General features: G+C 61.5%; 2 protein-coding genes across 10 annotated transcripts in view; both read left to right on the forward strand.

Moving 5' to 3' along the window:
- Window positions 1-1080: 1080 nt before the first annotated feature.
- On the forward strand, window positions 1081-14670 carry PHF8 (PHD finger protein 8). The gene is made up of 21 exons (XM_069774269.1): window positions 1081-1224; window positions 2019-2104; window positions 2867-2975; window positions 4810-4970; window positions 5070-5211; window positions 6128-6314; window positions 6646-6808; window positions 6896-6983; window positions 7586-7692; window positions 8434-8525; window positions 9108-9197; window positions 9557-9742; window positions 9820-9905; window positions 10282-10433; window positions 10825-10910; window positions 11220-11332; window positions 11822-12075; window positions 12158-12253; window positions 12510-12619; window positions 13291-13660; window positions 13750-14670. Exons 1-21 carry the CDS (start codon window positions 1127-1129, stop codon window positions 13836-13838), a joined length of 2865 nt encoding a protein of 954 aa, XP_069630370.1. The 5' UTR covers window positions 1081-1126; the 3' UTR covers window positions 13839-14670.
- A 305-nt stretch (window positions 14671-14975) lies between these two features.
- The window catches only part of HUWE1 (HECT, UBA and WWE domain containing E3 ubiquitin protein ligase 1), a 44019-nt gene continuing 43212 nt past the window's right edge, over window positions 14976-15782 (forward strand). For 6 of the 9 annotated variants that reach the window (XM_069774226.1, XM_069774235.1, XM_069774232.1 and 3 more), the window contains exon 1: window positions 14976-15099. The gene's annotated coding sequence lies outside the window, so the exon portion shown is untranslated. Of the gene's footprint in view, window positions 15100-15497; window positions 15514-15625; window positions 15645-15782 lie in introns of those variants that run through there. The other 3 variants (XM_069774227.1, XM_069774229.1, XM_069774228.1) reach the window with 3 other exon arrangements.

Here is a 15782-nt window from a genome sequence, read left to right on the forward strand (position 1 = left end):
CCCCCATGCACCGCCTATGGGGAGGCGGGTGGGCTCGCCCTTCTCAAGATGGCGTCCGCGCCCTTCTCAAGATGGCGTCGCGACGCGGTCAAAATGGCGCCTCGGCCCCGCCCTCTCGCTCCGCGTTTCCGCGTTTGAATAAAACTTTATCGGGCGGCCGGAGCCGGGCAGGAGCCGCGGCGGCGGCGGCGGAACCGGGGCCGGGCCGGGAACGGGCGGCGGTAACCGGGAGGTGGCGGTGGAACGGCCGGGAGAGGCCTCAGGCCTGGCCGGTGGGGCCTGCGGCCTAGTTGGGAGGTGGCGGTGGGGGACGCGTAGGCCTCGCGGGGAGTCCGGGGCCTTGTAGGCCTTTGATGGGGGGGTAAGACCCTATAGAGCCGGGGGAGGACCCTATAGAGGGGGGTGCTGGGGCCCTATAGGCCCTTTAGGGGAGCTCGGGGCCCTGTAGGCGATTGGAGGGGGCCTGGGGTCCTACAGGCCCCTTTTGTGGGGGTGGGGGGTTAGGGCCCTGTAGGTGTTTGGGGGGGGTCTCAGGGACCTATAGAGGCTGGGAGACCCTATAGGGCCTTTGGGGGGTGCCCTAGGGCCCTGTAGGATCTTTTGGGGGTGTCCCAGGGTCCTATAGAGCTGTGGAGGCCCTATAGGCTCTTTTGAGGGGGGAGCCCAGGGCCCTGTAGAGCCGGGGACACCCTAGAGACCCTTGAGGGGGGTGTCCCAAGACCCTATAGGCCCTTTTGGGGGTAGTCCAGGGCCTTATAGAGCTGGGGAGACCGTATAGGTCCCTGGGGGGGGTGTTCCAGACCCCTATAGATCTGTGTAGGGGGGTTGTTGTGTCTCTTAAGTCCCTATACGGAGACTCAGCTGCCCCCCACGGGGTGGGGAGCATATAGGGAAGCATTAAAGGGGGGTGGGTGGCTATAGGGGAGGAATTTCTATAGGGGGTCACCTCTAGAAAAGCCAAAAGAGAGTGTTTGATAGGGGGGGGTCCACGGGAAGGGGTTTATAGGGATCTATAGGACAGTGGGGCGGATGTCCTGGGCTGGGGAACAGGGTTGGGGGGGTCTATAGGGGTGCGGGAGGGGGTCTGTAGGGTCAGGGGTGCCCCTATAGGGGCTGGAGGGGGGGCATGGCCTCGGTACCCGTATACTGCCTGTGCCGGCTGCCCTATGATGTCACCCGCTTCATGATCGAGTGTGATGGCTGCCAGGACTGGTTCCACGGCAGGTGGGGGACTGGGGGGGCACTGGGAGGCGACTGGGAGGAGTTTGCGAGGGACTGGGGGGTACTGGGAGAGACTTGGGGGGCTACTGAGGAGGACTGGGAGGGACTGGAAGGAGTCTGGGGGCACTGGGGGGCTACTGGGGAGGACTGGGAGGGACTGGAAGGAGTCTGGGGGCACTGGGGGGCTACTGGGGAGGACTGGGAGGGACTGGAAGGAGTCTGGGGGCACTGGGGGGCTACTGGGGAGGACTGGGAGGGACTGGAAGGAGTCTGGGGGCACTGGGGGGCTACTGGGGAGGACTGGGAGGCACTTGCGGGGCACTGGGAGTGCTGGGGAGGACTGGGGGGTGAAGAGGGAGTACTGGGAGGGGTCTGGGAGGGACTTGAGGGGCACTGGGGAGCAGCTGGGAAGGACTGGAGGGTGAGGACGGGGCACTGTGAGGAGTCAGGGGGCACTGGGGGGCTACTGGGGAGGACTGGGGGGCACTGGGAGAGGCTGGAGACAGCTGGGGAGGACTGGAGGGGTGAGGAGGGGGGACTGGGATGGACTGGGAGGCTACTGGGATGAACTAGGAGGGGATTGGGGGGTAGCTGGGGAGGATTGGGGGATGAGGAGGAGGGACTGGGAGGTACTGGGAGGGCTCTGGGGGTTACTGGGAGGGTTACTGGAGGGTGCTGGGCAAACCGGGAGTAACTGGGAGGTGCATTGGGACCTCTGTGCCTGGGGTTGTGAGGCCTGGGGTGTAATGGGGGTTACTGGGAGGTACTGGGAGACCTGAGGTGTGGGTCTCCCGCAGCTGCGTTGGGGTGGAGGAGGAGGCGGCGGCCGAGATCGACCTCTACCACTGCCCCAAGTGTGAGGTGCTGCACGGCCCCTCCGTCAGTGAGTCCCCTATAGCGCTATACGGGACCAGGGCTGGGCCTTATAGGGACCTTTGGGGTTGGGGACATATGGGGAGGGGGCTGGGGGGGTCTCCCTGGGCTGGTTTCCCCATATGGGGCCTTATAGGGTCTTATGGGGCTGGGGATGTATGGGGTGGGGGTGGGTCTTGCTGGCCTGATTTCTCCCTATGGGGTCATATAGGGTCCTATAGGACCAGATATGGGTCTTATGGGGTCATGTAGGAGAGATCTGGGCCTTATAGAGCCCTATGGGGTTGGGGACAATAAGGGGGGGTGGATCTTGCTGGGCTGGTTTCCCCCTATGGGGCCATATGGGACTGGGTCTGGGCCTTATAGAACCATATAGGACCAGATCTGGGTCATATAGGATCAGGTCTGGGCCTTATAAGAGGTATATGGAGCTGGGGATGTATTGGGTGGGGGATGTATGGGGTTGGGTCTTGTTGGGCTGGTACCCCCATCCTGGGCCATATGGAACTGGGACCATATGGGACTGGGGCTGATTCCCCTATTCTGGGCTGTATGGAGCCATATGGGGCCAGGTCCATATGGATATGGGACTGGTTCCTCCATCCCAGGTCATATGGGGCCATATGGAACCGGGACCATATAGGACCAGGGTTGGTTCTGCCAACCATACGGGAGCAGGGCTGGGCAGGTTCACCCATCCCTAGTCATATGGGGGCTTTATGGAACTGGGTCTATATGTACCCGGGTCCATGTGGATCCATATGTGCCGCAGTGAAGCGTCGCCGGGGTCCGCCAAAGCCTCCGGAGGTGGAGCCGGGTCGCCCTGTCCGCACTGGCAGTGCCCAGTTCATCCGGGAACTACGGGGTCGGACTTTCCCCAGGTGAGGGGGACGTATAGAGACGGGCCCTATGGCCGCTATAGGAGCCATCGGGGAGCTCTATAATGTCTCAGGGCGGCATATGAGTTTAGGACTGGTCCACATAGGGAGGCAGCCCTGAGCTGATAAGGCGTGGTGGTGTCTTCCCTCCCTATAGGTCCTATAGGGGCTGTTGGGGTCCTATAGGGGCTGTACCACTTCTCAGCATGCTAAGGGAGCTCTAGTAGTACCGTATAGGGGCTTTACAGTTTCTTAGAGCCCTCTACGGCTGTATGCTCTCCCAGAACACTACAGGAACTGCATTAGAGTTCTCTAAGACATATGTAGGTTATTACAGCGCTATAGGAGTCTCAGTATGGTGAGCTGTATGGTCTATGAGAGTGGTAAAGGGGCTGTATTGGTCATTAGGGTACTATGGGGGCCCTATAGAAGCTCTGTAAGGGCACTACAGCCTATTAGGGCCCTGTAGGGGCTGCATTGTCTATTGGGGCACCATATAAGAACTTTACAAAGTTGTTATAGGAGCTATAAAATGTGTATTATATGTTGGGGTACTGTAGGAGCTCTATAAAGCCATTACAGGATCTGTAGAAGCTGCATCGCTCATTAAGCCACTATAGAAACCCTGTGAAGCCATTGTAGGACCCATAGCAGCTCCCCAATCATCTCCAGGCACCCTTTAAAGTCCTTATAGGACTTATAAGAGCTACAGTACCCATCAGGGTGCCATATAGGAGCCCTACAGGACCTGCATCACTCATCAGACCCCCACAGGAACCCAAAAAAGCCATTATAGGACTTATAGAAGCTTCGTTAACCATTAGACCACTATGTAGAAAACCTATAGAGCCATTATAGAACGTGGAAAATCTATGTAATGTTTTGGGGCAGTATGGGAATGCTACAAAACCATTACAGGATCTATAGAAGCTCTGTTGCCCATCAGACTGTTACCCGTAAGAACTTTACAAAGTCATTACAGAATGTATAGCATCTTTGCTGCCCATTAAGCCACGGTATAAAAAGCCTATGAGGCCATTATGGGACTTACAGAACCTATATCACATTTTGGGGCGCTATAGGAGTCTTACAAAGCTATTGTAGAACCTACAGGAGGTGCACCACTCATTAAGCCACCATAAGAACCCTACAAAACCATTACAGGATTTATAGAAGCTTTGTTAACCGTTAGATTACTATATAGAAAGCCTAGAAAATCATTACAGGATTGAGAAAATCTGTATTATGTATTGGGGTGTTATAGAAGTTCTACAAGGGCATTATAGGATCTGTAAGAGCTGCGCCATGTGTCATGCCACCGTAGAAACAGTTTAAAGCCATTATAGGAGTTCTAGAATCTCTGTTACCAATTATACCACTATATAGAAAGCTAATTAAACTATTATAGTAATTACAAAATTTGTATCACATATGGGGGCACTATAGAAACCCAATAAAGCCATTATAGAATTTATAGGAGTTCTGTCACCCATCAGACTATCATAAGAAGCCTACGAAGCCATTAAAGGACTTACAGGAATTCCATTAGTCATTAGACTATTATATAGAAAATCTATGAAACTGTTGTAGCGCTTACAGAATTTATATCACATTTTTGAGCCCTACAAGAACCCAATAAAGCCATTATAGAATCTATAGGAGCTCCACCACCCACTAACCCCCCCAAAAAAACCCTACGAAACCATTTTAAAACCTCCAACCAATCCCTGATCCTCTCCCGACTCCATCAAAAGCCTCTATGGGATCTATAAGGGGACCGATAGGGACACTGGGGGGCTATAGGGTCTGCATACGTCCCTCTATACCCCCCCTATAGTGCCGACGAGGTGCTGCTCCGACCGAGCGGAGCCCAGCTGACGGTGGAATACTTGGAAGAAAAAACCTTCAGCGTTCCCATCTTGGTAGCCCGGAAAGAAGGATTGGGAATGACGTTACCCCCCCCCACCTTCACCCCGCGGGATGTAGAACATTATGTGGGTGAGTTTTGGGGGTTCTTGGGGGGTGGGGGGTTGCGGGGGGGGGTGTCCCCCTTGACTTTTCTATAGGGGATTTTGGTGGGGGGGTGCGGATCTATAGGGGCGGAGAAGATCATCGACGTCATCGATGTGGGGAGACAAGCCGACTGCAGGATGCGCCTGGGGGATTTCGTCGCCTATTTGGGGGGAGCCCGACGCGACCGCGTCCTCAATGTCATCAGCCTGGAGTTCTCTGACACGCGGTGGGTGATGTCATACCCCGCTGGGGACCTTTCTAGTATGTCCTGGTACCTCCCAGTATTCCCCAGAGCATCCCTGGTCTCCTCCCACAGCATTTTCAGGACATCCCTGGTCTGGCCCCCCCCCCGCCAACCTGGGGACTCACCCCCCCCCCCCCCCCCCCGGACCAGTGTCACCACCCTCCAGGGGGTCCTGTGTCCCCAGGGACCCTCCCAGTATGTCCCAGTACCTCCCAGTAACCACCAGCGTATCCCTGGTCTCTCAGAACATCCCTCATCTCCTCCCATGGGACATCCTTGGTGTCCCGTCACGCCAGGGATCTTCCCTGTTGTCCCCCCCCCGATCCCAGGTACCCCTCTGGGTCCCCTCCCAAAGACCCCCCCTGGGTCCCGTCCCCCCCACCCCACGGACCCCCCCAGTTCTGAGTCCTCCCCAGCCCCTCCCCACCTCCGGGTCCTCCACCCCTGTCCGTATCTCCTACCTCCCCCAAACTTGGGGTCCCCTAAGGGGATCTCTTCATCCCAGGGGGTCCTTCTACCCCATGGGGGGGGTCCCCCACCCCAATACCCCCCCTAGCCCCAATAGCCCCCCAAGGACCCCCTTAATTCTGTCTCTGCCCCCCATCCCCACTCCCCTCTGGGTCCTTCCCCATCCTCAGTCCCCTTTGGGACCCCTCCAGCTCCAATCTACCTCAGGGGCCCCCCAAAATCTGAGTCCCCCCAGTCGCTGGTCCCCCCAGGGACCCCCCAATTTGGGGTTCTCCCCTGCCGCCCCTGCATCCGCTCCCCAATTCTGCGTCCTCCATCCCCATCCCTTTCCTCATCTCCCCATTTCCAGCATCTCCCACTTCCCCCAAACCTGGGGTCCCCCAGCTGTGTCCCCCACCCCAATAACCCCCCTTAATCCCCCCCCCCCAAGCCTTTCCAACCTCGTGGAGACACCACGGATTGTCCGGAAGCTGTCGTGGGTGGAAAACCTATGGCCGGGGGAATCGGCGTGTGAACGCCCCAGCGTGCAGAAATATTGTCTGATGGGCGCCCGTGACAGCTACACCGACTTCCACATCGATTTTGGGGGGACCTCCGTCTGGTATCACGTCCTGAGGGTATGGCAGGGGGGGAATTTGGGGGGCTAAGGCATGGTTAGAGGGGGTTTAGGTGGGATTTGGGGGGGCTGGGGTGGCTAGAGGGATTATAACGTGGGTTTAGGGGGGATTTGGGGGGCTATAGGGTGGGTTTAGGGGGGATTTGGAGGTGTTAGGAGTGGCTAGAGGGGGTTTAAGGTGGGTTTAGGGGGGATTTGGGGGGCTATAGGGTGTCTAGAGGGTCTATAGCGTGGCCTTAGGGCTCATATGTGGGTCCACACCCCTCCTTGGGGTGCCTATATCACTTTGGGGTGCATCCCATTCTCCCTGCCCCACGGCTGCCCCACGGCAGGGTGAGAAGATCTTCTACCTGGTGCGACCCACGGCGGCCAACCTGGCTTTATTCGAGGCTTGGAGCAGCTCCCGAAATCAGGGCGAGCTTTTTTTTGGGGACCAAGTCGATCGTTGTTATCGTTGTCCCCTTCGTCAAGGCCAGACCCTCTTCATCCCTACCGGTAACTATCTGGGGGGGCCCTGAGGGACCCCAACTCCCCCCCTCCATCCCTTGCCCCACATATTTTGCCCCCCCCCGCCCCCGCCAGGTTGGATCCATGCCGTGCTGACCCCTGTCGACTGTTTGGCTTTTGGGGGGAACTTCTTGCACAGCCTCAACATCGATATGCAGCTCAAGTAGGGGTCTTTTTTTTGGGGGGGGGGGGGGGGGGGTCTTGGGGGTTGGCTGATGCACTTGGGGGGGGCTGTGGGGTGTTTTCAGGGGGATTTGGGGGGGCTTCAGGGTCGTTTGGGGGATCTTTGGGGGGTTTTGGGGGGGTGCAGGGGGGTCTTTGGGGGGGCTGTGTGGTGTTTGGGGAGAATGTGGGGGGCTGCCAGGGTGGTTTGGGGGGCTTCAGGGGGACTGGAGGGGGCTGCAGGGTGTTTTAAGGGTTGGCGGGGGCTTTGGGGGAGTTTTGGGAGGGCTGTGGAGTGATTTTGGTGTGTTTGGGGAGGGCTTTGGGGTGATTTGGGGGCCTTTGGGAGGGTTTCAGGGTGGTTTGGGGGGGCTGCAGGGCATTTTGGGGGGACTGTAGGGTGTTTTTGGGGGGCTTCAGGGTTTTTGGGGGGACAGCTGCAGAGCAATTTGGGGGGAGCACGAGGCACGGCAAGACATTGCAGGACAAAGAGACGCAACAGAGCATTGCAGGGCGGTGGGATGCCGTGGGGCTGGGTGGGGGAACCATGGCGTGCCCCCCAAATCCCCAGATCCCTTATGTTCCTCCCCGGCCCTCCCCAAGGGCGTACGAGATCGAGAGACGCCTCAGCACCGCCGACCTCTTCAAGTTCCCCAATTTTGAGACCGTCTGCTGGTACGTGGGGAGGCATCTCCTGGACACCTTCCGAGGTGGGTCCCCACCCCCAATTTGGGGGTCCCGGGGGGGTCTTGGGGGTCCCCCCCAGCTATTTTTGGGTGTCTCAGTCTCGTCCTAGGGAGGTTCTGTGGGATTTTGGGGGTCCTTAACCCTGTTCTGGGGATTCTGGAGGTCCCAGGGTGGTCCCGGGGGGTCTTGGGGGCCCTCAACCCCATTCTGGGGTGTTCCTGGGGGTCCTCAACCCTGTTCTAGGGGTCCCAGGTTGGTCCTGGGGGGTCTTGGGGGTCCCAGGAGGTTCCTTGTGGGTCCTCAGCCCCATCTTGAGGGTTCTGGGGGTCCCAGAGTGGTCTGGGGGGTCTTGGGTGTCCTTAATCTCATTCTGGGAGGTTTCTGGGGGTCCTCAGCCCCATCCTGGGGATTCTCAACCCCATGGTGGGAGGTTCTGGGGGTCCTCAACCCCATCTTGGGGGAGTTCTGGGGGGTCTTGGGGGTCCCAGGGTGGTCTTTAGGGCCCTGTCCCCATCTAGGGGGGTTGGTGGGGCTCCCAGCCCAGTTTTGGGGGTCCGCCAGGGGTCCCATCCCTATCTGGGGGGGTTGGTGGGGGTCCCAGCCCAATTTTGGGGGATCTCCCAGGGGTCCCATCTCCATCTTGGTAGTCTAGGGTTCTCAGCCCATTTTAGGGGGCTCTTGTTCATCTGAGGGCGGGTCCCCCAACCCTACCGCACCTCGGGGAAGTCCCCAAAAATTTTGGAGTCCCTTCTTTGCCCCCCCAGGGCTCCGGGAGAACCGCCGGCACCCCGCTGCCTACCTGGTGCATGGGGCCAAGGCGCTGACGGCCGCTTTCCGGGCTTGGACCCGCAAGGAGGTAATGGGGGGGCCCTGGGGGGGGGCTTGGGGTGCTGGGGGGGTGGGGGAGTACCTAGGGGGGGTCTTCTGGGGATTTTGGGATGCTACAGGGGGATATTGAGGGGCTATGGGGGCTTACGGGAGGGATAATGGGTGATATAGCTAAGTGCAGCAACATTTTGGGGGGTGTGTGTGTTTTTTGGGGGGGGGCTCAGGGGATTTAAGGGGGCTCTGGGGGAATTTGGGGGGGCTACAGGGGGAATAATGGGAAGGGGATGGATGGGTTCAGCCAGGCTTCTTGAGGGGGGCGGGGGTTGTGGGGAGTCCCCCCATTTTTTGGGGGATCCTACATTTGGGGGGCACCTGGGGGGGTGTCCCCTGGGGATATTGGGGGCTCCGGAGGGATTTGGGGGGGCTATGAGAGGATAACGCTGATTGGATGGATGGGTGCAGCCAGGCATTTGTGGGGGGGAGGTACTTGGGGGGGGGGTCCCTCCATTTTTAGGGGTGTCTCCCCGATTTGGGGGGGCCAGGTTGGGGGGGGTCTACATGTGGGGGTCTCCCCATTTTTTTTAAACCCCCCCCCCCCCAAAAAAATTAGGTGTTGGGGGAACACGAACATGAGATCCCCGAAACTGTCCGGCCAGGGCAGCTCATCAAGGAGCTGGCGAAGGAGATACGGCTGGTGGAGGTGAGGTTACTGGGAGGGACTGGGAGGTACTGGGAAAGACTGAGAGTTATTGGGAGGGGCTAAGGGTGGCACTGGGAGGCACTGAGAGGGGTGTAGGGAATTGCTGGGGGGGGAATTAAGGAAGTTTTGGGGTTACTGGGAAGCAATGGGAGGGAACTGGGAGGAACTGAGAGGCACTGGGGGCATCGTAGGGGGTCACTGGGGGGTTGCTAAGGAGGTTTTGGGGTTACTGGGTGGAACTGGGAGTTACTGGGAAGCACTGAGGGGTTGTCAAGAAGCTTTGGGAGGGCTTACTAGGAAGAACTGGTAGTTACTGGGAGGCACTGGGATCCCCTGACTGACCCCTTCTCCCCCACCAGGATCTCTTCCAGCAGAGTGCCGGGAAATCAGGGTCGCCCTTTGGCCCCCCCCGGGGGGTCCCACCTCCCCTCAAAGACCCACCCCTCAAAAAGGGGGGTCCCCGCAAGCCTCCCCACACTCCTCGCCCCCCTGACGAAGGGGGGACCCCAAACCCCCCCCCAGCCCCCCAAGATGAGGATGAAGAGGTGAGGAACACTTTTTTGGGGGGGGGCTGGATTTGGGGGACCCCTGTCTAAATTTTGGGGTGCTCTCCCCTCCCCAGCCTGACCCCCCCAGTTCAAGCCCCGAGGAGACAGACCCCGATTCAGAGGGGGACCCCCAAATTCTCCTGGCCAATGGCGGAGCCCGGTGAGGGGGTTTGGGGGGGACTGGGGGGGTCCCAGAGGAGTTTTGGGGGCTGGGGGGGGTGTTGGGGGGCTGGGGATCCCAGGGAGGGTTTTGGAGGGGTCTTGGGGGAGCACTGGAAGGGTCCCAGAGGAGGTTTTGGGGGCTGTGGTGTACTTCGGGGGGCCCTGGGTGGGTTACAGAGGAGTTTTGGGGTGCTGAGGGGGGACTCAGGAAGACTGGGGGGGTCCCAGAGGGGTTTTGGGGGGGGCTGGGGGGATTTGGGGGGCACTGGGGGGGTCCCAAAGGGATTTTGGGGAGGGGTTGGGGTGCCAAGGAGGTTTTAGATCGATTTTGGGGTGCAGGGGGGTCTCCACTTAATCTCTCCCCCCCTCCCCAGGTCACGTCAGAGCCGCCCGGGGGGGCGTTGGGGGTCCCGCGCCCCCCCGTCTCCCCCCTGTTCCCCCCCCAGCCCTCCCCTGGACCTGGACTCGGAGGAGGATCTGCAGATCGATGAGACCCCCCCCCGCCGTGGCCCCCGCCGCCTCCCCCGTGAGCTGGGACACTGCCCCCCCCTGCATCCCAAAACCCTCCCTGAACCCCAACCCCCCCCGGGCTGCTCCTGGCCCCCCCAAAAGTAGCCCCCCCCATCTTCTCTTAACCCTCCCTGCTGCACCCCCTCCCTCCAAATCCCACTTTTGGGGGGCTGAGGGTACCCCATGACCCCTCCCCCAGCCTGCTCCTGGCCCCCCCCCAAAATTGGGGCCACGCCCATAACCCCCAAATCGCCCCCATCACCCCAAAACCTCTTAGCCCTCCCCATCCTCTCTTAACCCCCCCCAAATGCCCTTTTAACCACCCCCCCCAAATCCCACTTTGGGGGTGCTGGGGAGTGTCCTCCCCTTTTGTGACCCCCCCCAAATTTCCCCCCCACCCACACCAGGGCTCCCCCGAAAACTCCCCCGCGCCAAACCCTGCTCGGACCCCAACCGGGTGCGGGAGCCGGGAGAGGTCGACTTCGATATCGAGGTATTGGGGGGGGATTGGGGGAGCACTGGGGGGGGTCCAGAGGGGTTTGGGGGGACTGGGGGGGGGGTGGGGTGGAAAGGGGGTTTTTGGGGGGCACTGGGGGGTTTGGGGGGGCAAGGGGGGTTTTGGGGGAACACTGGGGGGGTCCCAGAGCGGTTTTGGTGTGCTGGGGGGGTGGTTGGGAAGCCAGTGGTGCCTCTTGGGGGGTGCTGGGTGGGGTCCCAGAGATATTTTGGGGTATGTGGTGAGGGAAGGAGCCAGGAAGGGTTTTGGGGTTCACCCCCCACCCCCCCGTACTGCTCCCTCCAGGAAGATTATACGACGGAGGAAGAGGAGGGGGGAGCAGGGGGGAGCGCGGCCGGCATCCTCGACCTGCTGAAGGCCAGTCGGCAAGTGGGGGGCTCAGAGTACCCCCAACTTAGGTGAGGGGGGGTCCCCAGGGGGTTTGGGGGGGCCAGGGTGGGGTTTTGGGGGTCCCGAAGGGGTGTGGAGGGGGGTTTGAGGGGCTTTCCTGTGGGGTTTGGGGGGGCTGGGGTTGGGTTTTGGGGGTCCCCAAGGGGTGTGGAGGGGGATTTAGGGACATTCCTGTGGGATTTGGGGGGGTCCCCAGGGGCTTTTGGGGGCTTTCTGGGGGGGGTTGGGGTTTGGTTTTGGGGGTCCCCGGGGGTTTGGGGAGGCTATTGGGGGGGGCTGGCATTTGGGGGTCCCCAAGGGGTTTGGGGGGGCTGTTGGGTGGGGCTGGGGTTGGGTTTTAGGTGTCCCCAGGAGCTGGGTAGCATCTTTGAGGGGGACATTGGGAATTTGGAGGGGTCCCTGGGGGCTTTTAAGGGCCTTTTGAGGGGGGGTCTGGGGATTTTGGGGGTCCCCCAATCCTTGGCCCCCCCAAAAACCAACCCCCCCCCCCAAAACAGCGAGGCCCCCGCCTCCCCCAGCACCCGCGAAGCCATCCAAGGCATGCTCTGCATGGCCAATCTCCCAGCGGGGACCCCCCTGGGTCCCCCAAATTGGTGGTCTGGGGGTTCAGGACCTGATCGGGGGGGAGGTCCCGGAATTTCGGGGGGTCCCCGGCGTCCCCCCCCCGCCCCCCGAAGTACCGACAGCGAGGATGAAGCCAGCATGGACGAACAAGACAGTTTGGGGGCTTGCTTTAAAGACGCCGAATACAGTGAGTTTTTGGGGGGTATGGTGGGGGGACCCCCCAATATTTATCCCCCCCAACCCCCACTTATTTTCTCGGCCCCCCCCAGTTTATCCATCGTTGGAGTCAGATGAGGATGACCCAGCTCTGAAATCGCTCCCTAAAAAGAAGAAAGTCACCGATGATGCACCCTGGAGCCCCAAAGGTTGGGCGTACCCCCCTTTTTTGGGGGGGACGGGAGATTGCATCACGGGGAGGCTGGGAATGGCTTTTGGGGGGGCCCTAAGGGCAGGGGAGGGGCTATGGGGAGGCTGGAAATGGGTTTTGGGGATCCGCAGGGGGTGTGGAGGGGGATTTGAGGGGGGACCTGGGGCTAGATTTTGGGGTCCCAAGGAGGTTTGGGGGGGCCAAAACTAACCCAGGGACCCCCAAATATTTGGGGTGCCCCCCCCTTTTTCCAGCCCGGGTCACCCCCACGCTGCCCCGGCAGAGCCGCCCGGTTCGGGAGGGGACGCGGGTGGCATCAGTGGAGACGGGGCTGGCGGCCGCTGCCGCCAAACTGGCCCAGCAGGTAAGATTTGGGGGGGCTGGGGTGAGGGGGGAATTTTGGGGTGCAAGGGGGGGGTTGGGGGGGCTCAGGGTGGGGTTACGGCAGGGGATTGGGGTGTGGGAGGACTGCTAAAGGGGGGTTTGGAGGGGGTTTTGGGGGGTTATGGAGGTGATGGGGGGGCATTTAGGGAGTTCAGGGGGGGTGTTGGGGGAATTTATGGGGTTCAGGGGGATGTTGAGCAGTTCAGGGGGGGTTTCAGGGGGCACTTAAGGGGTTCTGGGGGGTGTTGGGGGGCATTTATGGGGTTCAGGGGGGAATTGAGGGGTTCCAGGGGGTGTTGGGGGGCATTCAGGGGGTGCACGGGGTTGTTGGGGGTTGTTTAAGGTGTGCAAGGAGGAGTTAAGGGGTGCCAGGGTATGTTGGGGGGGCAGCTGGGGTTTTGGGGAGCAGTTGGGGGTGTTGGGGGGGGCAGTTGAGGGGCAGTTCGGGCGTTTCTGGGGTCAGTGGGTTTTGGGGGTCAGTTAAGGGGTGTTGGGGGGCAATGAAGGGTTTTGGGGGGGTAGTCGGGGGGCAGTTTGGGGCTACATAGACTCAGTCAGGGTTTTTTGGGGGGCTCCTTAAGGTCAGTCAAGGCAGGGGCTGGTTTTAGGGGTGCCCCCTCCTTGACCCCCCCCTTCCCCCCTCCCCCAAAGGAGCACCGCAAGCTGCAGCGCAGGAAGGGCCCGACCAAACGCCGCCCCCCCCCCTCGCCCCCCTCCCCTGAAGAGGAGGAAGAGGAAGAAGAAGAAGAAGATGACCCCCCCGAACCAGAGCCAGAACCTGAAGGGGAACCTGAAGGGGACCCCGAAATTGAGCTTGGGGGGGGGGAACCGGAAACAGACGCCCCACCACCACCGGATCCCCCTTACCCTCCCAGTTTGGCTGATCACGAATATACGGCTCGTCCCGGGGGGGCGACTGTTTTTGGGGTGGCCCAACCGGGACGAGCCCCCACCCCGATGGCACCCGGAGTCTTCCTCACCCAACGCCGGCCCCCTCCCGCTTCATCCGCTGCCGCCCAGGGTAAGTTTGAGGAGTGGGGAGAGATTTGGGGGACCCTCCCCTCTGTGTTAGGGGATGGGGGGTTTAATGCGTCCCTCCCGTTTTTGCAGGAAAACGCCCCAAAAAGGGGCTGGCTACAGCCAAGCAGCGCCTGGGCCGGATCCTCAAGATCCATCGCAATGGGAAGCTGCTGCTCTGAAGAGGGGGGGCGGGGCCGGCGGCGGGCCACGCCCACAAGGGGGTGGGGTCAGCGGCAGGCCACACCCCCTTGTCATCCCCACCCCCCCTTGGATCTGCATTCACTGCAGGGGCGAGCTGGTGTAGGGAGGGGGTGTGGCTAAGGTGGGGTCACGCCCATGGGGTTGGGTTTGAGTGGAGCTGCCCAGTGGGGGTGTGGCTTGCGGCAGGCCACGCCCCCCCGCAGGTGGAGCCCCGCCTGCTTTGTACCCATGGATGCTGAGCTGAGGGGGTGTGGCCAGGTGGGGGGCACGCCCACGGGAGAAGGCGTGGCTTACGGGGAGACTACACCCCCCAACGCAGGCAGAGCTCCGCCTGCAGCCAGTGCAGGGAAGAGCGGCTGCTCTGAGGGGGTGTGGCCACGCAAGCCCACACCCACAGCGAGGTGTCAGCCAGGCCACGCCCACGCAGGGGCGGGACTGCCGCCAGGCCACGCCCACCGCGGGAAACTGCTCCTTGCTCCTTCCCATTGGTTGCCGCCGAGACGGAGGGGGCAGGACTTTCTTTCCCACTGGATGCCGCTAAGAGAGGAGGTGATTGGAGGAGCCAGGCCCGCCCTCGGACTGGAGAAGGAGCGGAGCTTTTGCTGATTGGTTCCCACTGGATTTTTTTTTTTTACCCCCTCCCCCACGTGTCTTCAGGTTGATTGACGGGGGGTGGGGCCGCTTCCCATTGGCTGCCCCCGGTTTTGTAGGCGTGTCCGGAGGCCGCGGCCCCGCCCCCACTTTTGTATTTGTTAGAATAAAAAAAAAAAGAGAGAAAATAAGGCAAATTAATTAATAATTAAAAGAGGACCCAGGTGTCCAGGGGAGTCATGTGACCAGCCTTCCCCCCCCCCCCCCCTTGCGCGCGGCTCAAGGGAGCTCCCGCTGAAGCCTCGTGAGATCTCGCAGAAGGGCGGGGCTCGCCCGCTGCTGAGATCTCGCGAGATCTCGCCCTTCGCCCCCCCCGCATGTCGGAGCTCTCGCGAGATTTCGCCTTCCCCATAGCCGGCGCTCTCGCGAGAACTGCGCGCGCGCCGCCGCCGTTACCGCCGCTGAGGGAGCGGCCGCGCTTCCCACCCCCCCACCCCCCCCGCACGGTTCCGTTCACCCCCTCCTCTTCCTTCTCCCGGTATCTCCCGGTGGGGCGGGCCCGGTCCTATCCCCGTCTCACTCTCGCGAGGCTTTGGGGCGAGAACGCTGCCGCCGCCGCCTCGCGAGATCTCGCCCTTCAGCCCGCCGGTGAGTGCCGGTGCTTGAGGGGATGGCGGAGTGAGGTGGGGAGGTGGGGAGTGGAGGGGATGCCGTTACCGGCGGAGGAAACCACGGGGGGGGGGCCATTGAGGCGGGGGGGGACGACACGAGGCCCAGCCGTTCCCCCCTCCCCCCCCCTCCCGGTACGAGGCGGGCTCCGTGAGAGAACCCCTCCCCCGCACACTCTCCTCACGAACTCTCGCGAGATTTTACCCCCCGCCCTCTCCCCTCACAGCCCTCTCGCGAGACTTCCCCCTCGCCTTCCCATTGGAAGGCGCTACCAGCGACCCCGCCCCCTTTTTTTTAGTCAGTATAGCTCCGCCCCCCTCCCTCCCGCCGCTGTTCTCGCGGGACTCGCCGCTCTCGCGGGATCTCGGCGGGGCCGCGGCTCGGGGGCTCTGTGTAAGATGGCGGCGGCGGCGGCAGGAGGCGGCCGGGCCCGGTGCTGACCCCCCCACCCCCCCCATCCCCCCCGACCCCTCCCCTCCAACCTTTTTCCTCCCCGTTTCTCCACCACCCCCCTCCCTTAGCAGGTACCGGCAGGGCCGCGCGGGAACGGAACGGGGCGGCGGGGGGGGGGGTTCTGCCCAACCACGGCTCCGTTGCCCTCAAGGGGGGGAGGGAGGGCCGGCTCCGTCATGCGGGGCCCGCCCCTCCCCCTCCCGCCCCCC

The sequence above is a fragment of the Haliaeetus albicilla genome, chromosome 29 (genome assembly GCF_947461875.1).
Source record: "Haliaeetus albicilla chromosome 29, bHalAlb1.1, whole genome shotgun sequence".
Taxonomy (NCBI): domain Eukaryota; kingdom Metazoa; phylum Chordata; class Aves; order Accipitriformes; family Accipitridae; genus Haliaeetus; species Haliaeetus albicilla.

Excerpts from the sequence above, each read along its gene's own strand:
- PHF8 (XM_069774269.1), top strand. The coding sequence starts at position 1,127 with ATGGCCTCGGTACCCGTATACTGCCTGTGCCGGCTGCCCTATGATGTC. Across the intron at positions 1,225-2,018 it reads CAGGACTGGTTCCACGGCAG|CTGCGTTGGGGTGGAGGAGG; the intron begins GTGGGGGACTGG and ends GGTCTCCCGCAG. Across the intron at positions 13,661-13,749 it reads TTCATCCGCTGCCGCCCAGG|GAAAACGCCCCAAAAAGGGG; the intron begins GTAAGTTTGAGG and ends CCGTTTTTGCAG.